General features: G+C 31.3%; 3 protein-coding genes and 1 long non-coding RNA gene across 5 annotated transcripts; 2 read left to right on the top strand and 2 right to left on the bottom strand.

Moving 5' to 3' along the window:
- Positions 1-323: 323 nt before the first annotated feature.
- Positions 324-4231, bottom strand: LOC146940267 (Rhodanese/Cell cycle control phosphatase superfamily protein). Its single transcript, XM_085753949.1, has 10 exons — positions 3947-4231; positions 3771-3866; positions 3034-3141; positions 2735-2831; positions 2616-2655; positions 2453-2527; positions 2120-2207; positions 1936-2003; positions 867-939; positions 324-785 (listed from the first exon to the last, which is right to left on the bottom strand). The coding sequence occupies exons 1-10, from the start codon at positions 4088-4090 to the stop codon at positions 702-704; spliced, it is 873 nt and encodes a 290-aa protein (XP_085610075.1). The 5' UTR covers positions 4091-4231; the 3' UTR covers positions 324-701.
- A 1023-nt stretch (positions 4232-5254) lies between these two features.
- Positions 5255-5956, bottom strand: LOC146940266 (uncharacterized). The gene has a single exon (XM_085749862.1). It carries the CDS (start codon positions 5954-5956, stop codon positions 5255-5257), a length of 702 nt encoding a protein of 233 aa, XP_085605988.1.
- A 431-nt stretch (positions 5957-6387) lies between these two features.
- LOC146940265 (uncharacterized) lies at positions 6388-8531 on the top strand. Its single transcript, XR_015031950.1, has 2 exons — positions 6388-6684; positions 8286-8531. It is a non-coding gene; the product is annotated as an uncharacterized LOC146940265 (long non-coding RNA).
- A 13149-nt stretch (positions 8532-21680) lies between these two features.
- Positions 21681-26343, top strand: LOC146940264 (E3 ubiquitin-protein ligase RGLG2-like). Of its 2 annotated transcripts, none has more exons than XM_085753946.1 (12): positions 21681-21842; positions 22397-22651; positions 23188-23272; positions 23364-23504; positions 23599-23712; positions 23803-23900; positions 24663-24742; positions 24830-24935; positions 25239-25366; positions 25476-25650; positions 25861-25917; positions 26007-26343. In XM_085753946.1, the coding sequence occupies exons 2-12, from the start codon at positions 22409-22411 to the stop codon at positions 26085-26087; spliced, it is 1308 nt and encodes a 435-aa protein (XP_085610072.1). In that variant the 5' UTR covers positions 21681-21842; positions 22397-22408; the 3' UTR covers positions 26088-26343. The 2 variants fall into 2 exon arrangements, with proteins under 2 accessions (XP_085610072.1, XP_085610073.1); XM_085753947.1 differs by having other exon boundaries at positions 21811-22003.
- Positions 26344-26678: the final 335 nt, after the last annotated feature.

Raw genomic sequence — 26678 nt, 5'->3', positions numbered from 1 at the left:
GGACAGAGAAAGAACAGGGAATTGAGGAGCATCTGCAATTTGTCAACCATTTTGTTTTCTTCATCTTGATTTTACAATAATGGAAATGTAGCGAAAATAACAAAACTGAAAGGCCAACATACATCCTTTGATGCTTAGAGGCTCTTGTTATGCTACTACTTAGTGTTAACATTTGTTGCAAAATGTCTTCTCCTTTTCAGAAACGATCAACAGCCTAAAACAGCCTAATTTCACAAGGAGAGAAGAAATTCTCAACAGATACGGTCAAACACAAACATACCCACATCAATACCTTAATTTATCCACAGCAGTAAGGGTTTCTGTTATGCAACAATATAATCACAGTTCGGAATTCATTTACTATATCAACGTCTACAATACATGCACGTGCCAAAATATTAACATTCACGAAGCAGTATTATCACATACAAGAGTTTGGCCAAAAAACACTATTAGTGCATAGCACATGGAAGAAACCTAAACTAGGACCACAGCCCATCTAAACTTGGATTTATGATCCCATTATAACATAAATTTCAGAAAGCACCTGCTGGTAAATCTAACTAAACCATGGGCAATAAGCCTCTGACAAGGCCGGCATTCAAAATTGAGTTCCTCAGCTAGTTGTCTCTATTTTCTCATCCACAAGGAACATTGTCTACACCAGGATAAATCAATAACTCAAATGTAACCATAGTATCTCAATGGGTCCTAATCTCCTGAAGATAGCGCCCAATTTGCTGAGCGCCAATAAATAATGCATCGGCAACAAGAAATACTCCAATCTACGCAATAACCATTCAAATTTGTGATGTCAAAATTGAGAAATAAAATTCACAAATTAAAGCATACAATAGATTAATTACCAGGCGTGCCGAAAACACTAATCTGTATCCCCAACCTTCCTTGGCTGCAGCAGCTCTTTGTTGATCAGTCCAACTGGAAATAATATTGCAGTCAGAAATTTACCAAACTTTTAAAATTGTTCTGATTTTTTAGATTGTATCAAGAATTCTTTGAAGCCTGCATATCGTAAGCAAAAAGATATATATGCATAATGCAATTAAGTTTGTGCAATTACAATGGCCAACGATCTATGAACATTCTTCTACATGCAGAAAAGTTGTCGTCAAATAGATGATGAATCAATTTCTTGTTATGTGATGCAACAAGAAAACTAGCTTATACAACTTTTGTGCTACTATTGTCAGCAAGAATTTACATATGATCGTTTATCATGAATTCATGGCAATCTGGAATACATAACACATGGTTCTTATGTCATTTCCCAATGACATAAGAATTGCAGTTAAGTTACTCGTATGCATATAATGATAATTTGACAACCGATCTCAAAATTGATTAGTAAAGTAGCATGTAGTTTCATCTTTTGGCAGGACTACATATAAATCAATGCCAATAGACTGTCCGTCGATCTAGGAAAAAATAAATCAATTCCCAAATTGATAGTTATTAACATCAAACCTCCCTTTTGTCATTGAAATTGTTTAAAAAAATCAAGAGAAACCAGCATATGAAAAAATAAAGATATCTCGTCATTGAAGTTTTTTCTTAAAAAAAAAAAAAAAAAAAATCACCATGGGTCTTCAACATGCATCAACTTTGAATTCTGCCCATGCACTATACCATGCCCCAAACAACAATAAAGTAATTTTGAACGTAGATTTTATATCAGTGTTACCAACCAATTAAACTTGTGAGAAGTATAATGTTCTAGTGTGGCAACTGGCATGAATTCATGAGAAAACATTGCAAACAATATAAATTACAAAATAATTAATGTCCTTTCAAAAAAAATATATATTATGTTATCCATCAGAGAACTCTTAAACTAACAAGCCAAATTAGAATTCATCATGATATTGTAGCATTAGAAATTAGGAAGTAAGGTTAGAGGTGAGATTAGATAGCTACCCAAGGAATTCCGAAACACCACCAATTCCTGCAAACTTAAGAGGCGCTGAACCCTCCACGACAAGATCCTGCTCCACAACAGACCAAAAGGATTAAGCTCACCAGAGAAGTTATTTTTATTTTCCTAAATTTAATTAGAGTACAGCACAATAGAAATTCAGAAAACTGAAATGGGAAAACATGCCTCTTCTTCAGCAGCATCAAAGCCTCCTTGAACCCAAAACAGGTTTGTGTAACCGGCATTATATAGTAGTTCACAAGCAGCTAATGATCTGGCCAACAATCAGGTTCAGAACAACATAAGGTTTACATTGTCTATTTGGCAGACACTTGTTAAATGATTAGAGATGGATCAACCACAATAATTTGATTGAACCAAAGATTTAAAAAATGAAATGTGACTCAAAACACAAGGGGCTGTACTGTACCAATTACCAAATACATTTTAAGGAAATGGAAAATTATAATTAGAAGCAACTAAAATCAGTATGCAACCTATTGAATGTATAGAGCTCACCTCAGTCCCTTCTGGCATGCAACAATTAGTTCTGCATCTTTGGGGAACTTCTCCGCAACTTTGGGTAAGAACAAGCTGTTGAAGAGAGTAAAGAAATGAATAATAAAATTGAAGTGCACAGAGAAAGAGTCAGAAGAACAAGAGTAAAGATAGTTTATGATACTTGTCAAAAGACAGTGTAGGCATGCCACTCCACCAACCTCCTGTTCACAACATCAGGTCAAATGCAATATAATCGATTGTATAAATGTAATGAAAGACTCAGCATAGATCTTTTAATACCCATAGCAAAATTTGTGATTTTCCTGGGAATGGTTCCAACATCTAGACCATCATCGACATTGAATATTGGAATCCAGGTTGAACCTTTCACCCATGCCTTCAAAACATGCAAAAATAGCAATCAAAGATCACAACAATAATGTGTGGTTTATTTACAAGAATTGAAAAAAACAAAAGCAAGAGAGCAAATTAATTATTTTCAGTAAGAACTACAGTTATGAAAGTTTAATAGAATCGATGTGCAAGTGCAGTATATTGGCCAAGGTAAACAAAAGCAAGAGCTGCATCATAGGATAAACCTTGTTGTGTTCATTTGAGGGCCGAACATCAAGAAGGGGCTTGTTTGAAAGCTGAACTGCATATCCAGCTTCCCTTGGGGTAAGAACCTTAATTTTTTCATCCCTGAGCTACAAAACAAACACAAACAAACCCCATTAAAATACAGCCATCCAAACACAAAAGGAAACTGCAGTATGAAAGGTGTTTAATCATATAAAAGATAGCACCGATAACAAACACTATTAGATTATACAGTTTACTAAAGAGTGCCGTGTAGGTAGCTCGGTTGGTAAGGTAAGAGACATTGAATGAGTTTTAAGCAATAGGTCCTGGATTCGAACCAGAAACTAACATGGCTATCAATTACAAATCTGTGTCTATAAAAAATACAGTGTATTAAGGATGCTTAAGCTCAAGCCTTTGAGAAATCCCAAATAATCTATACCACCATCACCAAACAAATAGCTAGAATAAGAAAATTCAATTCAACCAAAATCTAGGCTTCATTTTTAAAAATTTGTGTTAATTTGGCTTGTTAACAAAGAGATAATAGACTATCACAGTCAACAACCGTATACATTTTTTAGGAAACAATGAAAATGAAAAGGAATTGTTTTTATTATTTCGAGAAATGCATCATCCCTAGCTAGCATTTCATTTTCTCTCGGTTCGCTTCAAGAGTCTCGCATTATTTGGAGTAATGTTATGTTAAGAAATGAAATTGAATTAAAAAAAAAAAAAAAAGTGAAAAACCAACCAGAGCTTCCCATCTCTTTCTGGCAGCAGCCATATCCCTGACTTGCTTCAATTCAAAATCTTCATTCTCAGCTTTTACACGAACAACATTCTTCTTCTGCAAAGGAAATGCAATGCAACAAATATCAATTTTTATTCACATATTTCATTAATAATAACAGAAGAAGAAATACCAACCATGGTGAAGAGTCTGGTTGAGGAAGAAAGACGGTGTTGTAAGGAAGAGAGTGAGGCATAATTAGTAGCAGCACTTAGTGAAATGTAGGAGGTGTTGCTGTTGGAATTGGTAACACTGATTGTTGGAAGGGAAAGTGCTTCCATAATAATTAAGAATAAGATTAAAGGAAAAGGAAGAAACAAGATGAGGGGTTTTTCGAATTACACACTATCCTAACTAGAACACTTCTTTACTGACTGACCCCATCATCTAGATTCTCTAAACTCTTCTTATACCTTACCCTTATCGATATCTCACTTCATTACAATTTTAAATTCTTCAGTGACGTCAAAAATATTTCTCAAAATTAATTAAAGTAAAATTATCATTTACACACTTATCAAACTAGAGAGATTAATTGTACCAAAAATAAAAATAAAAAAAAAAGTAGAGAGATATTACATTATGGGTGTGTTTGTTTTAAGTGTACCAAATTTATTCATAGAAATAACATTCCTTGGAATATAAAGATAAGAATTTTATTCCAAGGTTTTTAGAAAAAAGATGTTTGGTTAACATTATAATATTACAAGGAACCTTAAAAATAGGGAATATAATAGGTAATTACACATAGAGCCCGTTTGTTATAGCTTTTTTAAGGTAAAAATCACTTTTTTAAAAAAATAATCACTTTTAAGAATTTTGCATCCGTTTGTTACAGATTTTTTTAAAAATCATAATCTAAAAATAATCTAAAAACAGCTTCAAATGAGAAGCTCTTAAGAGCAGCTTCTCAAAAAATAGATTTTTTTTAGAGGAGAGAGAAAATATGATTTAAAAGATTGAACTAATTTTGTAACAAAAAATCTCTTTTATATAGTTGTATCCAAACAAACTAAATTATTTGTTAAAAAAAAGTTATTTTTATTACAGTAAACAAACGCAAAATAGATTCTGATTTTTCACAAAGTCTTTAAAATATAATCTCTAAATTATTTTATATTAAAATCACTTTTATTTTAATCCGTAACAAACGGACCCATAATTTAATTCTCATCCCCATGGGAACTTTATTCCCACCATTTTCTCTGGGAAAACTTTTCTATTACCAGGAACATTTTATACCCGGGAATAAAATTTAATAAACTTGTAACAAACATCGACATGTGCATTTTTATGATTTTATTCCCAGGAATCTACAAATATAACTTAAAACAAACACCCCCTATATATGTAGAAACCGAAGGTAAAACTTTGAATTCTCAATTTATTTACATTACAGATGAAATTCTAATTTTTTTTTTTTTTTTGAAAATAAACAACATTTATTAATGAATTATATCAGAAAAGTACATAGCTTGGGCCGGACTAGGAACTTCGGCCCACCAGATATTATTGGTCTCAACATGAGCCAAAGAAGCTAAACTATGTGCTACTTGGTTACAATTCCTAGGGGTGAATTGAAATTTACATATCTCAAAATAGCCAATCAAATTCCAGATTTCCTTGAGAATAGATCCCAGATAAGATCTATCATTAGTGCTCTTCTTCTTTAGTTTATCAATAACCACTTTGCAGTCACCTTCAAAGATCATCTGCGTATAACCATAGGAAAGGGCCAACACCATAGCTGCATACAAAGCAAAAGCTTCAGCGACAAAAGCGTCTTCAAAACCATTCCGACTCCAAGTAGCAGCTACTTGAACAAGACCATCCTCATCACGAATGATACAACCCATACCCCATCTCCCTGGGAGCTGAAGATTAGCGTCCGTATTAGCTTTTAGACAAGGTGGGACTGGTTTGACCCAGAAACGATCTGAGTGCGAGCTGCTGTTATGCTGATTGGTGTGGTTGCTCGCGCGAGGGGGGTAATTATCATGCAAAGTGTCTGATGCATCAGAGGTGGCCTGAAGGAAAGCAGTGACACTGGAACTGGCACGTTGGATGATGGTAAGCTCAGGGACAATAACGTCTTCAAAAACAGCCTGATTACAAGCATGCCATAAACTGTAAGTAATTGCCGCCATAAGTTACTTGAAAAGAAAAGAAAAAAAGATAATAATGTATGAAGTTAATTTTTATTAACATAATGGGTTCAAATATTGTAACACCCCAAATTTCTCAATATTATATTTTAGTAATATAGAGATAAAATATTATTATATTAAGGGTTTATGCTATGATGTGATAATTTTCTAATCTTGCCTTCATGTGTTTGTCTTAATAATTTACATGAATATTAAACATATTGATTTTATTAAAAATAATCATTAGAGAAAAGTGTATTTTTTACAAATTATAAAGTAGTATAATTAGAATTAGAATAATAGCCATACGGTGGGTTGGGCTAGAATCACTAGTAGGTTAATATATTACTAGACGTGTTTATGATCCATTAACACAAGCCTGGCTACTTAGTTACTGGTGTATAAATAGATACTTTGACCTAAGGGGGTAAGACAACTGATCAAAAAATAAAAGAATTAGTGCCGCATAGTGAAACGAAGAAAAACTAACCTAATACGGAAACACATCAGCCGTACCTCGAGAGAACTGGCAGCAGCTTAAAACAATTGTCAACGGTGAAGAGAAAAGTCATTGTGAGGGTGAAACAAACTGGCTACTACATTAGATAGGTTGTCATATGGGTTCTTTTCCTCTACGCCGACCAGAAAGGAGATGTGAACCTATCACTCTGTTTGGAGCCGTTGTTGTGCCGTTTAGTTAGTTATATATTGTGAAAGCTTCAATCCAGGTATGGGGTGAGAGAGAAGAGTTCGAGATCATGAGTGTAAATTAATTGGGATGAACGGGAAAGCCGTATTTCCCAAAGTTCATTCGGGGCTCACCGCGACGGTTGTAGCCCTTTGAGAGAATAATTAATTAATGTGCAAATTTAGATGTGGGAGGTTAAAAGAAGAATTAGAAACATTATTAAGGTGTTGCTTGATTTAAACTATGTGAATATGTGGTATTTGAAGTCATGGATAAATTTGTGGTGCTTATGCTTGATTTGCTGCAACTATTTAGATTGATGACTTATTTAATGATTGATATAGATGTGATGTTATGTATTAGAAGTTGGAATTGTAGTGGTGTCGTATGCCTAGTATAAATAATAGTTTATTTTTTTAAGTGATTTTATAGAGATAATAATTGAAATTATTCTTACTATCTTTGAATGTGTTTGAAATAAGATTTATTCTCCTTATAGATGTGTCTTGGATACCATAGTGCTAAATGTATTATTTTAAGATGGGTAAATGAAATATATTATTTGACTATGTGATATTTGAAGATGTATATGATTTAAAGATGTGGTATGTAAAGATGTGATATTTAAGAAGTATAGTTGATGTATTATTTGACTAAGTGTAATTTGTGAATTATTTGATGATGTGAAATTGATGTGTTAAATTGATGATGTATAACTGAAGTGCTATTTAATGATGTGTATTTGATAATGATGCTATTTAAAGATGTTGATGTTTATCGTTTGATGCTGTTGACCATTAATGTCATAAAGTTGTAAGTGTCGGTCTAAGTTGTGAAGTCGTAAGAAGTTGTCCAAATTATTGGAATCATATAAGTTGTTTAAGAAGTTCAGGATGTCTAAGTTGTAGGAGTTGAGTCCATTGCATACTCATTAAAGTTGGGGGTTTTAGGCCCGGCAGCCTTTGTGCTCATTAAAGTTGGGGGCTTTAGGCCCGGCAGCCTTTGTGCTCATTAAAGTTGGGGGCTTTAGGCCCGACAGCCCTTGTGCTCACACTACGTTGGGGGCTTTAAGCCCGGCAGCTTTATGCTCACTTGTTGAGGAGCCTAATTACGCTCATATATGTTGTTGAATGGTACCACATGCATTTGCATATCAAGAAGTTTCACGATGATTTAAGTTGTTAAGTTGTTAAGAGTGCATTGTCAAGTTGAGTCGTGTTGTCGAGTCAAGTTGTTAAGTTGTAATGTTTTAACGAAGTTAAGTTGTAATGTTTTAACGAATTACTTTGTGATGTCTATTAATGTAATTGTGTGAGACGATGAAGGTGATTATTCGTTGATGTCCTTATGAAGATGGTTATTGGTGACTACATGTGTTGTGACTAGTTGGAATTGAATTGTGCCATTGTGTTTGTGAAGTTTTTTTTTGGTCCTTAAGTTGTGATGATATTTTCTACTAATATAGATTGAGATGATATAGTATATTCTTTAAGGTTCTGAATAATATGTTTGTGATGTGAAACGACTTTGACTTAATTGCTTACGTGTTCTTCTCATTTTTTTATACTATTACATGTTCTCGGAACTCACCCCTTCGTTGTTTATGTTTGCTGGCTTGGCCCTGCGGTTGCGAAACCGTAGTTATATAGGTTATGAGTCTTGGAGTCAAGTGCATGCCTTTCGTGAGGACTTGTCTTGTGTCGTCGATTATTTTGGGGAAAAGCACCGCTCTGATAGTGACACGGGAAAAGGGATATGCTTACTTATTTAATTTTGTGCAAGAAAACCATTGTCTATGATGTAAAATGAAATATTTTCAAAAGAAAAAGATTCGATGTTATTATTACTATAATGTTTAATGAAGTGAAATATGAATTATGTTTGTTATGAGCCAGTGTGATATCCTAAATTTTGTGGAAGAATTCCTATATCATTAGAGAAGTTTTTATTTGACACTTTCCGCTGCGAACCAAACTCTATTTTTAATTAAATAATAGCAATAATTATTCTTGGGATTTAGGGTGTCACAAATATCATCAACAAATGATCTAATTGAATGAAAAATTAAAATTTTGTTGTATGCAGATTAAATCTTTAGTTATGATTCATATTTACTTTATTAATTAACTTAAGGGTCATGCTAACCGGCGTCCCCGGGCACTGATTAAGCATACCAAAAAAGGAAATTATTACCATAAAAGAAAATTGTTTTTGATTTTTTATGAATTAATTATATAATTTCAATGCATTAACTACTATATAATTTCCCTTTTAGTATGTTTAACCAGTGTCCCGAAGGCACCGATTAGCATTTCCCTTGACTTAAATCTTCAACTTGTTTTAATAAATTTAGGAAGCTTTCATATATTTTTTTAGGCAACAATGTATCAAATATTTTTAATTTTTTTAGGCAACTGTATATCAAATATTTTTAATAATAAATTATGTGTGATTGAAATGATAATATATGATAATTTCTCTTTTTTTTTTAATATTTTTTAGGGTTAATATGTGTTTACCCCTGTAATTTGGGCGAGTTCCGGTTTTCCCCCTGTAAAAAATTTTGTTAAAATTCAGACGCTGTAATTTGAAGATTCCGTCGAAAACCCCCTTGGTCGAATCTGGCACACGCCAGGTGCTGATGTGGCGTGCCACGTCACCTTTTTATGATGACGTGACACGCTGACTGTATAATTATTTTTTTAATTGTACACGTGGCATTTTTTATTTTTTTATTAAAAAAATATTATTTTTTAAATTTTTTAAAAAAAAACGAAAAAAATTCTTAACAAATAAAAGAAAATGAAAAAATAAAAAAAATACCGAAAAAATTAATAAAAATGAAAACAAAAATCTGGAAAATTTTAAAAATAAAAAATAAAATCTGGAAAAATTAAAAAAAATGAAAACATTCGGGAAAAAAATTAATAAATTTCAAAAAATTCATATTTCCAGATTTTTTTCAATACCGGAAAAATGAAAAAAATTCTTTTTTTTTTTTCGGAAAGTACTTGTCTTTCAACCGTATAACATGATTTATATACCGGTGTCAATCAATATACATTGTATCCTGTTATTCGGACATGATTTTTATAAATATGATTAATCTTGAAAATTTTGAAAATGATTAATTTTGAAAAAAGATTAATCAGCTCTTTGGGACTGGTTGTTTCTTTTCAAAAATGTCCTCAATTTTCAATACAAATAAAACATGTAATACATCGTAAATATTAAAAAAAATTCCAGATTGTTTTTATTTTTCGAAAAAGAAGTTTTTCAAATTTTCTCAACAAAAAAAAATCTTGAAAATATTTTTATTTTTAAAAATCTGTGTACAAATTTATTTAAAAATTTAGGAAAATTCAGATTTTTTCAATTTTTTTTTGCGATGTGTTACAAATTTGAGAATATTTTCTAATATTTAAAAACTGAGGATAAAAACAAGGGTTAATATGTGTTTACCCCCCTAAAAACACATATTATTTTCTAATATTTAAAAATTCATTTCTGAAAAAAAAATGAATTTTTTTCATTTTTCCGGTATTGAAAAAAATCTGGAAATATGAATTTTTCGAAATTTATTAATTTTTTCGAGAATGTTTTCTTTTTTTTAATTTTTCCAGATTTTTTTTACATTTTTATTAATTTTTTCGGTATTTTTTCATTTTTTTTTGTTAAAAATTTTTTCCGTTTTTTTTAGAAAAAATATTTTTAAAAATATTTTTTTAATTAAAAAAATAAAAAATGCCACGTGTACAATATAAAAAATAAAATAATTATAAAGTCAGCGTGCCACGTCATCATAAAAAGGTGACGTGGCACGCCACATCAGCACCTGGCGTGTGCCAGATTCGACCAGGGGGTTTCGACGGAATCTTCAAATTACAGGATCTAAATTTTAACAAAATTTTTTACAGGGGGGAAAACCGAAACTCGCCCAAATTACAGGGGGGTAAACACACATTAACCCTATTTTTTATAATAAATCTAAAACATCTTCAAAAATCAAAATCTCTAAACTCTCATTATACCCTAGAATTTCCTTGTATAAACTAAAACAAATCTCATTTTCTCTTATTCTTTTTTCTTTTTTGTTAATTGGTTGCAACGAGGTTGCATGATTGGGTATGTGTGGTAGTACAACTTCACCTACTTATTGCCAATCCCATTTCCATCAAAAAAAATTCTTAATTTTTGATAATACGTCCACAATGAAGGATTGGGTAAGAAAAATTTATGGTAAATTGAGAATTCAAGGATTTTGATTTTTGAAGATGTTTTAGATTTATTGAAGATGATTAACACGTGTTTGACTTTATTCATTTTTATGAAGGTGTTTTCCGAAATTTTGTGCCGATTTATGAAGATGGTGATGAACATGAAGAACAACAATGAAGATGATAAACACACACAATGATAAAAGAAAAAAGTAATTGTTTATTATTTATTTAAAGATTGAAGGAATTGTTTTTAGTTTTAAAATGTTTGTTATTGAATTAAAAAAAATAGTGATGTTATGTATATAAAATTGTCCACCTAGACACGCCACATAAACAAAATCGACTTCATAATGGGACGAGGGACCAAAAATGAAGAAAACTTAAAATTGGAGGATCAACAAATCCCAGATAGTGTAGTTAGTCTGATGCCGTTGTGATCTTTTGAAGACCCCTCATGCCATCAACGCATTGATTTATATATTGAGTTATCACAGATTTGAACGTCTTCGTCCATCAGCGATGTGTCATTTCTCGTTCTTGCTCGAAACCCATAACAAGTTCTCTGATCCATCTCATTTGTAGGGTAGGATCAGTTTGTGTGTATAGCTACTTTTCAAACAGTCGACGGTGTCACCGCCGTATGTTATGTGTCCATTGACGTGTATGTGTGCAAATTCTCATTGGTTCATGATCTAGCTCGACGAGCTTGCTTCGTCCTACCTTGATATTTTCTTTGGTTTGTTTTGGTGTTTTGTTTCAAGATTGGGGACCGGGTTCACATTCTGAGGCCATTATACAAGTGGTTCACATTCCTGATTTGTTGTTATCGCCGTTCAAATTCATAGTTCACATGCCACATTTTTTTGTATAGTTTGGTTTCACGTTCATACGTTGAGTTTGTTGGGCTATTCACATGATAAGTGTTCGGTTTTTTTTAATAGCAAATTTTATCAAACAACCAGATCCCTACTCAAGACGAACAAAGACCAGTAAAACTGAGAATACAAACAAAAGACACCGTATATAAGTGGAACACCCGAAAATAAACACCCTAAAAACACTCCAGAGGACAACACCCACCAAAATACACATCACAATCTAAAACAGACTCCCTCACGAAAACAACTACTGAAAAAACGATATCCAACACCACATGTTGTCGCTACTCGCCCCTAAAGAAAAAAAAACCCTCAAAATAATTCCCATCCCTGAACACCAAAGATGCTAGATGGGTCACATCGAAAAGCTCCTATCTAAAAGATCATACAACTTCCACCACCTCTCGACCTCCGATCCATTGAAAGAAACCATAAAAAGCGCAAAACCAAAAATGACGATAGTTCTTGTTCACACTGAGATTGTTATTTTCAATATCTCTTTGTGTGGTGTTGGCTACTAAACACCTTTGGTGTCGTTTGATTTGTATTACTCTTTTAAGGTTGTCTAATTGTGTGAGTGAGATCTATGATCCCAATATTTTGCATCATCCTCTTTTATTTTAATCATTTCCTATTTTGCTTAAAAAAAATTAAACCAAAAATGATAAACAAAATCAATTTTAATATAAGATAATATAACCAAATACACCAAAATCACATCTCATTACCGCATACCAAACATGGAATACGACAACAATGTATGTCAATGGAACTCCTTCAAAAAAAAAAAAAAACAATGTATCAATCAATGAATGAAAAAGCTGGCCCGTACGTGAATCCGCGGTTGACCGAGTAGCACTTTGGTGCCATAGCTTTGGTGCCATTGGTGCCATAGCTTGCATCTCCACCACACACACACACATCACACACACATCCCCACACACATCCACACACATCAATGGCCAGGATTTCCCCAATGGCACCAAAACTATGTCATGGAAGTATTTCCCTTTACCACTCACTCAAACCTCATCATCAAAACAAATTCAATATAAACCGACAAGTTCAAAACATGCAATTTCGCCCATGGTATTCAACCAAACCAGAAAATGATCATCATAAATAAAAAGTTCATGATGTATGTATCTCATAAAATCGCACACTAACTCAAGTTTTAACATCATTCTCATATTTGGAATTCAATATATGTCACGGCTTTTTCGTATATAGATGATAGACCTTTTTTTCCTGTTGAAAATAAATATATATCATAGACCTATTTATGCGTTTCGATAGGTTAATTAATCTCCTAAAAAAACAAGTTAATTAACCTGAGTAAAAGAAAATGTCAAATAATCTTCTTAAAAAAGTCAAATATTCTCCACACTTTTATTAGTAAGATGTAACGGTTCGGTTTTATTTAGTTTTTAATAAAAAGTTGTCTAAACTAACCAAATTTACATTGGTTCGTTTTTAATATTTTCTAGAATTAGAATCAAACAAAAAGTAACAATAATATCCGACTTGGTTTGAATCGGTTGATTTTTTTGTTATGAGATTAAAAGAATAACTTCATTTTTTTAGATGAAATGAATTAAAAAATAATACATCAAAATACCTTTAAATTTTCAACTTACATAGATTTGCAAAAATAGTTAAAAGATATTTACTTGACAAAAACATAAATTATTTAATCAAAATTTATAAAAATTTGTATACTCTCATTGAAACAATTTATAAAAATTTGTATACTCTCATTGAAACAATAAAGATAAAAAAAATATGAAATACTATCTTAGTAAACTTATAATAAGCATGTACAATGCAGATTTGATCCTCTCATTCTATCTTTCTCATAATCTCACCTATTCTCTAATTTGTGTCTATCTCTCTCTTGATCTTCTCTCTATTGATTTTATATTATTTTTCTCTCTTTTGATCTTCGATATAAACTTTAAAGAAAGATAAATACAACTTGATAAATAAGGAAGAAGGAGAGAATGAGGAGAAGAAGAAGATTCATATTCAAACAAATGTCGTTTTTTTTTTACAAACAAACAAATGTCGTTTGTTTTGTGGTTTTGTGAACCTAAAAAGTTTAGTAAAAACATTGGTTTGTTTCATCCGTTCATTGAAATTAAAAATAAAAAATAGAGAATCAAACCAATTCAATTAAAAAATGATTGACTAAATGGTTTTCGTGCGTAATTTTTTATTTTTTTAAGGAATCTGTTACTCTTATTTATTGATTTTTTTTGGTAAATAGATACGAAATTGGCAAATATAGCTACTATAAACTCAGTAAATTATCTACTGATCTTATTATTTAAAATAAAGTTTAAATGTAACAGAGGATAAAGTAATAGCTCTTTTAGAACAACAAAAGTGGCTTTTTTGTTTAAAAAGTTAGGTTTGTGTAACTTTTCGATAACATGGAGATATATATTACTACATTAAGAGAATATAATATATTATATTGTTTTTGTCAAAAAAAATATATTATATTGTTCAAAATAGATAATGTAACAATATTATGAAAAAGAAGACGATGCAATACAATGGTATAAAAATTATAATATCTCCATGTAATCAAAAGCTTTTTGAGTAACACACACTTGCACAGAATCATATTATCACTTTTCTCCTTATTTGGAGGACAACGATATACTATTATTCTAATTTTTTTACAAGAATACTAGTTACAAACCCGTGCTTCGCACGGGTTCAATAATGTATTCGATAAAAAAATCTTTGAAAGAAGAGATGTTAAAACGACGAAACATTGTGATTCATCGTAAAATATGTATGGGCTGATTAAGAGAGCATATAATCAGTTTATGAGATTAAGAATTGACATAATATTTAGGATGAAAACAATTGGAACCAATAAAGGAAACAATGATGTGTGAATTATGATTACATACTATCCAAAATTATAAAAAAGAGTGTTGTTGTTATAGAGTTACCAAAAAAGGATTGATACCCATATTTAAAACAGATGAAATCAAGCAAAGAAGTAGCATCAGTGAGTGAAGATAATCTAGTCTAGGATTAGAGTTAAGATGATCTATTGAAAGTGCGGATCATGAATACCAAATCTTTATTTGGGAACGACTTGAACGTGCATATTTTTAGGTGGCTTCTCTAGGTCAAAAATTAGCTTATCGCCTACCTCTAACATATGTTCTCGGCAAAAGTTTAACCAGCCTAAGTATTTTTCGTAACTTGCTCTCTTTGCCGACACTTATACCTTTTTTGAGCTTGTTTGTCGATGAGTGTGATTGTTTTCCGTGTTCCTTTTAGAAATGTCCTTGATATCTCATTTGGAAAGTGCTAGGTACAAAACAAATTGCAGTGTTAATTAGATGTTATATATATGTACATTTCTAAAACATTTACCAAAGCATTATAAAGATTTGTTGTAGGAAAAGAGCATGTTCTATTTTGTTCAAGAGATTAGGAAAACAACATTATAATTAACATGATACTAATTGGAACCAATGAAGGAACCAACAATTTGCAGATTAACGTTACATAATAGTTAGGTTTATAAAAGAGACTGCAAGTGTCATAGACTAACCAAAAAGGGATTTTTGCCAATATTTACATCAGACAAAATGAAAAGAACAAATAGCATCCCAAAGTCAAGATAGTTTACGATTACAGTCAAAAGCGATACGTCAAAATAGTAGAAGTTCAAATAGTTCAGCAGCAAATATCTACTTTGGAACAACTCAAACGTGCAAGTTCTTCGGTGACTTTTCGAGATCAAAGATGAGCTTACCACCTTCTTCCATCACACGTTCACTGCAGAAATTGAACCATTGTCCACCCAAGTATTTTCATAGCTTGCTCTTTTGGCTGTAATGAGGCGACATTTATACTTTCTCTGTGTCTGGTCATCAATAAGAGTGATTGTTTTGCGCTTTCCTTTCAGAATTGTTCTTGACACCTCATTTGGGAAATGCTAAACAGGGAAATAATTACAATATTAGTCTAATGCATATTAACATGGATAAGATGTATGCAGATATAGTTACATATAATTTATAAAATAAAGGTAGCATAACTGATTTTAAGCTAAAGAAAATGTACTATGACTTCTAATTTATCTTCTTATTATCTTCATATAAAGTCTAGATAAATGCATGCATGTGCATTATATGTACCCCGTTGACCAATTAACATTGTTGAAACAAATGGAAATTAAGCATCACTCCCGCATGTGCATCTATAGCTAGCACCAGTTGACATTGATGTCTTCAAACATTTGGTGCAACTCTCATAATACCATTCAAACTGGTTAGGATTGAATTTAGTTGTTTTCCAAATAGTGATGCAGAATGTATCCTAACACAAATTATGCATATGAAATAAAGAATAATGCAATACATATTTTTAATTTATGCGTAAAAAAACTTAAAGCATGTTTGTGCATAAAAAAAGCAGACCTTGACTAAGTTTATAAATTCAGCAATTGGCCTAACCTGAGACAGATTGGAAAAATCGTTGTACGAAGTACATTGAGAAGAAGCCGAACTCTGACTTAAGTTCTGACTGAAGCTTTAACTCTGAGCTTGAGAAGTATTAAGGTCACGACAATAATTTAAGAAACATGGTCAAAAAACAATCAAATCAGATTGTGAAATAATAAGTTACTCTAACACTGTATTGTGAAATCATAATGCAAATTTAATAAGTCTTAAACTTCTCAACAACCGGATGATGTAGGTTGATGAGCAGCCTCGAACCTGACCAATTGTTACATATATTTGGGTTGCAATTGACTACAAAATGGTAGCAAAGAACTCAAGGTAAATAGATGGTAAATGATAAAGCTACGAAGTATTTTTCTCATAGGGTTACATCAACTATATTCCCACTACATAAGGAAAGACATCTTTCAGATCATTATCAAACTTATATAAAATCCTATCATCTGATGCTGAAAAATTAGAAAATAATACATTTTATCTTTCAACACAATGTTCGTACACAGTTTCTTTCCAGTCCCAATTGGCGTTGTCTTGACAATCTCATGAAGAAGCCTGATGATTTTTTTTTATTTTAAAAATTACATCTATAAGAACATTATAATCGAAGAAAACACAGAAATAAATTAAAGCACATAACTATACCATATAAAATGGCAGTTTTGAATTTTCCATCTTGAATTTTCTTAAATGACTTAAAGCGAAATTCAGTCAACTTGTCATACTTCTGCACCTTTGTACCAGAACCAAAAACAACCTTAAAGGGATTAAATGCAATGTCATTATCAAACACATGACAATTATACAAACTATAAGTCTTGTTTTCCTCGATCAAAGCCTTCCAATGCTCCAATTCTCTACATCGAGTTATTATATGAACTCGATCACCCTAAATCCGAGAAAGAAACCAAAAAATATAAATAAATCAAAATGTACACTAATAAGTAACATTGATAAATCATAAAAGAAATTACAACAAATCTTAACTAACTCATCTAACCTTTGCATCGCAAATAATGAGCTTCATATGTTGATTCTCATTACTACCAGTCACAATCCAAGAATCCAGCACTCCAAATCCTATTTTCTAAATGTCCAAATCATTTTTGAGATCCTTAATGTAGTCATAATCTCTTGACATTTAAAGTCCTATATAGAAATACAATAATACATCATTTCATTTTATTTCCTTTGTTCATTCTGATATCGAAAGAATCTAACATATTTCTATGTGATCAATTTTCTATCATCAAATCAACCTGATCTTAAATGCACAAATTTCGGTATCATCAACCTTCTGGACCTCACTGATATGATAAAAACAAATTTACACCAATCAACTTTCGTACGACTCAATGATATAGGAAAGAATAAACCAAATATAAAAACTGTTACAACTTTAGGATTACTCACAAAAACTAAAATAACCCACATGAATCGAACAAAATTCAACTACAGTACCAGAATCTAAAATAACAATTGTTTCAAAACCTTACCATGAGCTAAAATTCAATCATCATGACCTCTATTATACTCCACATTACAAAGGAAGATTTTTCTGCAATCATGCAACATAATAATTTCTGATACATAATTCACTAACAATTGAAAAAAAACAAAAAAAAAAACCTTAAAATGCATAATCGTGAAAAAAGGAAGAAAACCACCTATGATGAAGCAAAAACTAAAACAATGTTGAAAAATGAACCCCTCAAGCCATAAAAATCAGTCAACTCAAGTCATGCTTGGTCTCAGAACCATGAAAAAAGGAAGAAAATGGCCTCTTATGAAGAAGAAAGTGAAACAGTGTTCCCAGCTGAACTTAGATACCGTTTGGCCAAGGTTTTTTACGGTCTAAAAGTTACTTCAAAACAAAGTTAAAATAAAGACCTTTAAGAAAGAAGCTAAAGTTGTTTGTTTTCTTTGTTTTTTTAGTTTTAAAGCTATTTTTAAGTTAAATGTTGTTTGCAAAATATTGTACAAACTTTGAATATGTTTTTTATGGTGTCCGGGGTTCGAACCCCGGACTTGGCATATATTTATGAATTGTTCCTATCATCTGAGTTAAACTCACGAGGACAAAACTTTGAATTTATTATGAATTAACATAATAAATAAAAAAATGTTTAAAATATTTTGTGAAGCCTAAAAATGTTAAAAAATAAAAGTTTTTTTTTTTTTTTACAAATACTATATTTACGCAATAACGTTTATTTTGTGTAACATGAATACAAATCTGTATCATCATATAAATTTTTTTTTTTGTGGTGACCGGAGTTTGAACCCCGGACCTTGCATATATTATGCATTGTTCCTATCAACTGAGCCAAGCTCACGAGGACACTTGTTAAATATTTGAATAGGAGTCTGAAATAATAACATAAATAATATCAAAATAGTTGGTTTTTTCTATTTCAATTATACTCTATAACTAATTTCGTTATAAGAATACCATATTTTTGGTGTCTTTCAAAAAGATAAGAATTTATATTATATGATATTATATTTGTTACATTGTTGGTGTCATGGAAACATATATGTTTAGTTTTTTTTGAATAAGAAAAAGATATGCATAGTTTGTTAATTACAATATAAAGGTGCAAATATATATATATATATATATATATATATATATATATATATATATATATATAAGTATAATTTTTTTGGCATCTAGACATTTTTTGAAGAAAAGACATCTACAATTTTACTTTTAATTAAAATCAAAATTTTATATAAATAACCATACATATTATGCAACACCAAAAAAAATTATACGCATTAGGGTAACAAAAAAAACAGACACACATAAAGTATTACTCTAAACACTAATGTGTGTGTGTATATTTGCGAGGTTGAAAAAAGAAAATAAAAATATTTGGTATCATTAAATGACAGCGTGAATAAAAATATTTGTGAGGTTGTGATGATTAAACTATATTGAAATTAAATATATAAGTGATAAAAAGATAATAAAATTAAATGGAACCTCCTTTAAAAAAAATTTAAATGGACGGTTCCAAAAAAAATTAAATGGAAGAAACACACATATTGTAATATAATATTAAAAAAATAAAAGAAAAAGTTCCCAACGTGAATTGAAGAGAGACGCTTGTGAAATAAATTACCAAGAAGTAGTTTTTTGAAGTAGCATTCAAAAACTTTTGGCCAAAGCTCATTCCATTCAATTTTATGCATTAAAAAGAGTACATTTTTTAGTAAGTACTTAATTGATATTGTATTTGGCCTAACTTCTCCTTAAAAATGTAGAGAAGTTGAAAAAAAATCAGGTTAAAAGGTATCTTAATCTCTCACAACGGCAGTGTAAAAGCAACTGAATTTGGGAGAAAAAATTGGAAAATGGTTAAAAGTTTTTAAAAATATAAAAATTGGAAAACAGTTAAAAAAAATCGGTGAGGTATCACTCAACCAAGCAACACTAAAAAAAATTATATGCATTAGCGTAACAAAAAAAAAACAGACAGACGGACATAACAGATTACACTAAACATTAATGTGTGTGTATATTTGTGAGGTTGAAGAAAGGAAATAAAAATATTTGGTACCATTAAATGACAACGTGAATAAAAATATTTGTAAGGTTGTGATGATTAAACGATATTGAAATTAAATATATATGTGATAAAAAGATAATAAAATTAAATGGAACGGTTCAAAAAAATAAAATAAAATAAAGTTAAATGGAAGAAAAAATAATATTGAAATATATATGTCGAGAATTAGTTTTTTAAAGTAACATTCAACAACTTTTGGCCAAAGCTCATTCCATTCAATTTTATGCATTCAAAAAAATTACTTTTTTTTAGTAAGTACTTAATTTATATTGTGTTTGACCTAACTTCTCCTTAAAAATGTAGAGAAGTTGTAAAAAAGCCGGGTCAAACAATACCTTAATCTCCTACAACGGCAATGTAGAAGCAACATAATTTGGGAGAAAAAATTGAAAAATAGTTAAAAACGTAAAAAATTGGAAAATAGTTAAAAGTTATTAAAAAATATAAAAATTATAAAATAATTATAAAAAATTGGTGAGGGGCAAAATGGTAAAATGCACCCATAAAAAGGTGAGGTGGCAAAACCAAATTCTACTAATTTTGAAATTACAAAAATGCCCCTTCTAGGGGCAAATTGGTAAAATTATAGGGATTAATATTTAATATATAGTAAGTAGACAACTAATTCATTTTATTCATAGCTTTAATTATGACATAAGATGACTATGGTTATGAATGTACGACAATGACGCTTTTGTTCAAGAACGAGTGTCATTTTTTTATTTTTTATATGTAAAAAATAAATATGTAAATGTAATATTATGTACTACTATATTTGAATGAGGTATAAAAATTGTCCATAAAATTTAGATGAGGTATAAAAATAGTCCATGTAAAAATATAAACAGAAATTTCACTCTTATAATTTTAAATTCTTTATATTTTACCCTCATCTTTATAAACAAGTATTTGTATGAAGTTTGAAAGTAGTCATGTAAAAGTTTAAAACATATAAAATATTTTTATGGGCTTTGGCCCTCTTTTGTACCAAAAAAAAAAAAAGAATTTAAAATTAGATCAATGAAATATGTGCCTTTATTTTTACAAGATCTATTGTCAAATCCCGCCCAAAGTACATGAGTTAATTGATGTATTAACCCTTATTTAATATTATTAAGGTTTTTTCTAAGTTGCATTTGAAGAATTTTGAGTAATTTATTCAACATCCAATAAAAAATATTGACTTGAGTAAATTTACAAGTGGAGGACAAATTTACTTGGGTTACTAATTTAATTTCAAATGGATTTTGTATAAAATATTTGTTTCTTTTGTAGAATTCCTTTTCACATAAAAAAGAGGGACGATACAATTTTCTCCCCATAAAATAACAACCAAATCGGTTTCTTCCATTTTTATATTAGGACCGTTTCTTTTTGAGAAACAAAAGGGCCTAAACTCAAGAAAAGAGAAAATTAAAAAGAGATTATTCTAGGGGTCACTATCCCCATAACATCAGTTAACAGAGGACTTAATCTAACTAGACACTGCTCATACACACGCAACTCAGATGCAAGCTCGTTTACGATAAATCAAAGACTAATTTATACTACAAATAAAATCACTTATTTTAAAAATATAATCACTTTTATATAATCTCTAAAATATAATCTCTAAATTATTTTATATCAAAATCACTTTTATTTTAATCCATAACAAACGAGCCCTAAAAAAGTCAGAAATTATTTTTTATAAAATATAAAATGATGATACAACAAACTGGGTCTAAAATTGGGCAGTAAAAAAATGATTTACGATCCAATCGGTTGAACAATTTGTACTCGTGCGGTAAGTTTTGTGTTTCACTTTCATGCGGCTCCGTCCTCGATTTTCATCTCTATAACTATAAACCTAGTACTGTGCGATAACACTATTGTTTAAACTCACTCTTGGTCAAAAAGTGGGTGAAAAAAACCACAAAAGATTTAAAGAAAGTTCGTGGAAGCAACCTTCTTTTCATTACCCACCGTTTATCAAATCCATTGCTGTTACTTCCACTCACACACTCCCACCCACACCCACATCTTCTTCAAGGTATTTTCAAGATTCAATACTTTCCTTTTGTGTACTTTCTTTCTTAATAATCATTATTCTCTGTTAACAACAAAATTTACAATGGCCCATGTTCTTGAATTCAAACCAATGCAAGTAGATTAAGAAAAGACCATGTTTTTAACTTGAATTGTGGATTTCATGTAATGAAAGTAAATTAATTTTTGTCAAGATGTTGTCTTTTACAACAAGAATGTGACTTTGATATAGTGAAGTTGAATTCTTAGATGTTTGATTTGAATGCTTAAATTGGGCTGCTAACAAATTCATGTGTGTTAGAGATTTTCTCTTTCTTAAAGAAGAAAGAACAATGGCCAAATTTGTTGAATTGATGAAACCAATGTGATATGAGTAGATTGACATGCATTTTTTTTTTTGTCTTTTTCTGGGGAGGGGTGTTTACTTGAATTGTAAATTTTATGTAAGTAAAGCCAAAAAGATTATCTTTTGCAACAAGAATGTGACTTGGACATAATAAAGTTAAGTTCTTAGAGATTTGATTTGAATGCTTGAATTGGGCTATTGAATTTCTGTAGGATAAAGAAATCATGGGTGGATCACATTCAAAACGGAGGGGCTCTAGGCAACGTTCTTCATCCTCAAGGTCAAATCCTTTGTTTCCTCAATATCAATCACCTTATTTGCCACAACAAACTCAAGATCATGGGTATAATTATGGGGTTCCACCTCCAGCTCAAAGCTATGGTGGTGTTGGTCATGCTTCTCAACAAAGCAAGAAGTCAGACAAGAAGTTTACAAAAATAGGTGACGATTATAATAACTTGGAACAGGTAACTATCGCTAATTATTCAAAGAGGTCCCATTTTTTTGACTTTAAGCTCTTAAGTTTGACAAACAACAGTGTTCAGGTCTTGAATCATTTGGAACTATTTGGTGCTTCGAGTTTAATTATACATACTTGCTATGTTACGGAAAAAAAAAAAAGATACTACTTGCCATTTCCATTCATTGGTCAAATCCTTTTAAAACGACTGCATGAATTTTAGAAGCTGTGGAAACATTTTCTTTTCTGGATCATGTACTTAATTCTTTTAATTGTTATCTTGGCATTATCATTATAAAGAGGGTCATGAATTGAATATACTGTAGTCTATTAGTGTTTTCTGCATGTTTTATACATTTCTCTTGACACATGATCATCATTTTGTCCAAATGTTCATGTTGAGCAACTATTAGTTTCAAGATGTTTCTGTAATTGGAGGATGTAAATGTCCGATCAACGTGCCGACTTTTGGCACTACACTAGTGATTATTATTCATGTGTTTTTGTGACATTCTGAAGTATTTTTCTTTTCCATATTGAAAGGTAACTGAGGCTCTAGCGAGTGCTGGTCTAGAGTCTTCTAATCTCATTGTTGGTATTGATTTTACAAAGAGCAATGAATGGACAGGTTTTGCTTCATTCGAGTTATCTTCTTTATTTTCTCCTTTTTTTTATTTGTGTCAACACTCAACATGCATAACTTACCTTCGTATTATTAGGTGCAAGGTCGTTTCAAAGGAGATGCCTGCATGACATCGGGCATGAACCAAATCCATATGAACAAGCTATATCCATCATTGGGAAAACATTATCATCCTTTGATGAGGATAACTTGATTCCCTGCTTTGGATTTGGAGATGGTAAGTGAGATGCATTGTTGTCGATTACATTTGTTTTTTAGAATCTAATCTAATCTCTGGCTGAGTTATATTGTTTGTTGGTTTACATTGGCAGCATCAACACATGACCAGGAAGTTTTTAGTTTCAATGCTGAGGATAGATTTTGTCATGGATTTGAGGAAGTGCTGTCACGGTATAGGGAATTGGTCCCTCAATTAAGGCTTGCAGGTATTTGAACATGGCCACACTTCATATCTTTCTTTATGTATTTCTTTGAACCTTTTGCTTATGCTGTTTATTGTCCCTAATTTATTGCAGGACCTACATCATTTGCCCCAATCATTGAGATGGCAATCACCATTGTTGAGCAAAGTGAAGGCCAATACCATGTTTTATTGATTATAGCAGATGGGCAGGTAGGGAAAGTACTAGAGTTCAAATTGAAAAGAGTTTTTGTTGTTATTTAGATGAATGTATATTGAAATCAAATAAATGAAGTGGTTTAAGTAGCTTGCACATGATTTGTTTTGAAGATTTTATTTTCTTTCAAGGGGTAAAAGGCCGAGATTGTTGATGCTGAAATTAAAAACATCCTTTACTGAACACCTCAACACTTATCCATATTAAATAATAATAATAATAATAATAAAATGAATGCAACATTTGTGGTGGTAAAGACCAAAAAGATTAGTTAAGAGGGATAAAGAGATACAATAACTTGTTGGGCAATCCGACCCATTTCCCCCCTCCTAAAAACACCACCTAAATGTGAGTTTGTTGTTTCCCTTCAACACACACTACTCTCTTCCCTTGATAGCACTAGTAGCCTAAAAAGCCATATTGCAGAACCAGGTTAGTTAATTGGGCAATTGAATGCTCGATCAATTAATGTTGATATAAAATAGACTTTTTTAGGGGAGAGGTTTCTTTTATAATCTCTATTTAATATTTACTCTGAAGGCTTAAGTTTAATGGTCAATGTGGCTGCTAAATCACATTGAAATCAAAGTAAGAATTAGCCATAGTTTTTGTATGGAACTATCAAGAAACTTAAGAGATAGCATTAGCTAAAGAGCATTCTGTCATGGTGTGGCTGTGCTTGTCGTTGGCTGTCAATTAGCAATTAGAGAATAAGTATGACAAATAGATTGATGTTGAAGATTGTCAACTTTTCGCAGGTGACAAGAAGTGTTGACATTGATCATGGGCAATTGAGTGCACAAGAAAAGAAAACTGTAGAAGCTATTGTGAAAGCTAGGTAATTATCTGCCTGTGGTCCTTTATTCTTTACCTTTGCTACAATAATGTGCTTACTTCTGTTACAAAAAATTGTGTTTACTGCCAGTGAATATCCCCTATCAATCGTGTTAGTCGGAGTTGGAGACGGGCCATGGGACATGATGAAACAGTTTGACGATAACATTCCTGCACGAGCATTTGATAATTTTCAGGTATGTATCTCCTATTCATAGAAGTTGTCGGTTTTGTTGTTTCTGCAAAGCATATTCTGTTGACACTTGTAATAGAGAGAAAATGAGAGGCATATGGTGAAGCCGTGTGTTTGAACTATACAGTAGAGTCGATTACTCGATTTTATTTAGGCTCAAGGCAGTAAATACAAAAATAAATATATGAGAAACTATCCTCTATTTACTTGATATGATATTCCTATACAATAAACACAAAGGTCATAAGATATTTTCAACGAATGCTAAACTTGATTTTTCTTTTCTGTTTTGCTGTGTCTTCTGTAGTTTGTGAATTTCACGGAAATAATGTCAAAGAACATGGATCGGTCTAGAAAGGAAGCTGAGTTTGCACTTTCTGCCTTAATGGAAATACCTGACCAGTACAAGGCAACACTAGAACTTAGTATATTGGGGTAACAATGTTGAATCTTTTCTTTGTAGGCTTTATTGTATTGGATTTGAATATAGCATCTGCGTATGATGAAGCCATTTAAGTTGACGTTTTTTTTATTTTTCAAACAGCAATCGTAGTAGAAGGAATGATATACACAGGATTCCTCTACCGCCACCTCAATATGGCGCACCATCTTTCAACCCCCCAAAAGCTTCCAGTCAAAACAGTTTTCGCCCCAGTGCACCATCTCAGAAACACGGTGTTACCACGAACCCCCATGCAAGTTCTGCTTCTGATAATCAGGTACTTCAATTGTTTGCTTTCTCTTGCTGTTGGCTTATCTGTCACTGCCGTAGCATTTCGACTTCTCTTTTTTCATTCTTGATCCTCATGTAGAAGTCTATTTGTGGATCAAAGTGACACCAAGTCACTGCAAAGTTTACTTTATCATAAATGATTTTGTTTAATGCAAATTCAAAATCTATAAACTATTTTGTTTTGTCATTCTTGCAGTTTTGTCCCATTTGCCTCACTAATCCAAAGGACATGGCCTTTGGTTGCGGACATCAGGTTAGGAAGCCAGCCACTTCACTTGTTCTCGCATGCATTTTAGATGATTGAATGTCGAATAATTATGTGTCTGTTTAATTGATTTGCAGACATGCTGCGAGTGTGGACAGGATCTTCAGTTATGCCCCATTTGCAGGAGTAGCATTAATACTAGAATAAAACTTTATTAGATTATATACCTCTGAAAACTTGTGCATGATTTTTTGTGTTGAGGTATGGAACCTAGTTTTCTGCAAGTTTCTTGATTACCAGGGAGGAGGTTTGCTTTACTAGCTCCCCTGATGTAAATATTTTGGGCATTACATACTCAAGTCCATGCTCTGAGCGCATTTTATATTAGTTTTAGTTCTCCATTGATAATATATACTACTGCTGTTTATTTTGTGGAAATCCATCAATATAATTTTCCACGCTTCTTGATTTTTTTAAGAATATATTAGTGTGTTTGTGAATTGGATTAGATTGGTTTTGAAGAGAAAAAACATTCCAGTTAATCTATTAGTTTTTCTTATTTTATCAGGTAACCAGTCTTGTTCTAAACTTCAATTTGGTTCAATCTTGAGTGGTTTGGATATCAATTTTGACAAGGAGGTTCTAAATGATTCTTTAAAATATAAATATTTGAAAAACGTTTCAAATTATCATATATCCCATTCGTAAGTCATAAAATAATAATCATAGTAAAATATTTAAATTCATACCATCAATAAAAGAATTTAGAAAATCTCATTAATTTTCCTTTAAAAAAAATATCTCATTAA

The sequence above is a fragment of the Medicago sativa genome, chromosome 3 (assembly GCF_051527215.1).
Source record: "Medicago sativa cultivar Bolivia chromosome 3, Bolivia_mono, whole genome shotgun sequence".
Lineage (NCBI taxonomy): Eukaryota > Viridiplantae > Streptophyta > Magnoliopsida > Fabales > Fabaceae > Medicago > Medicago sativa.
Note: the sequence above shows the minus strand (reverse complement) of the source record. Positions and strands in the feature narration are given on the sequence as shown.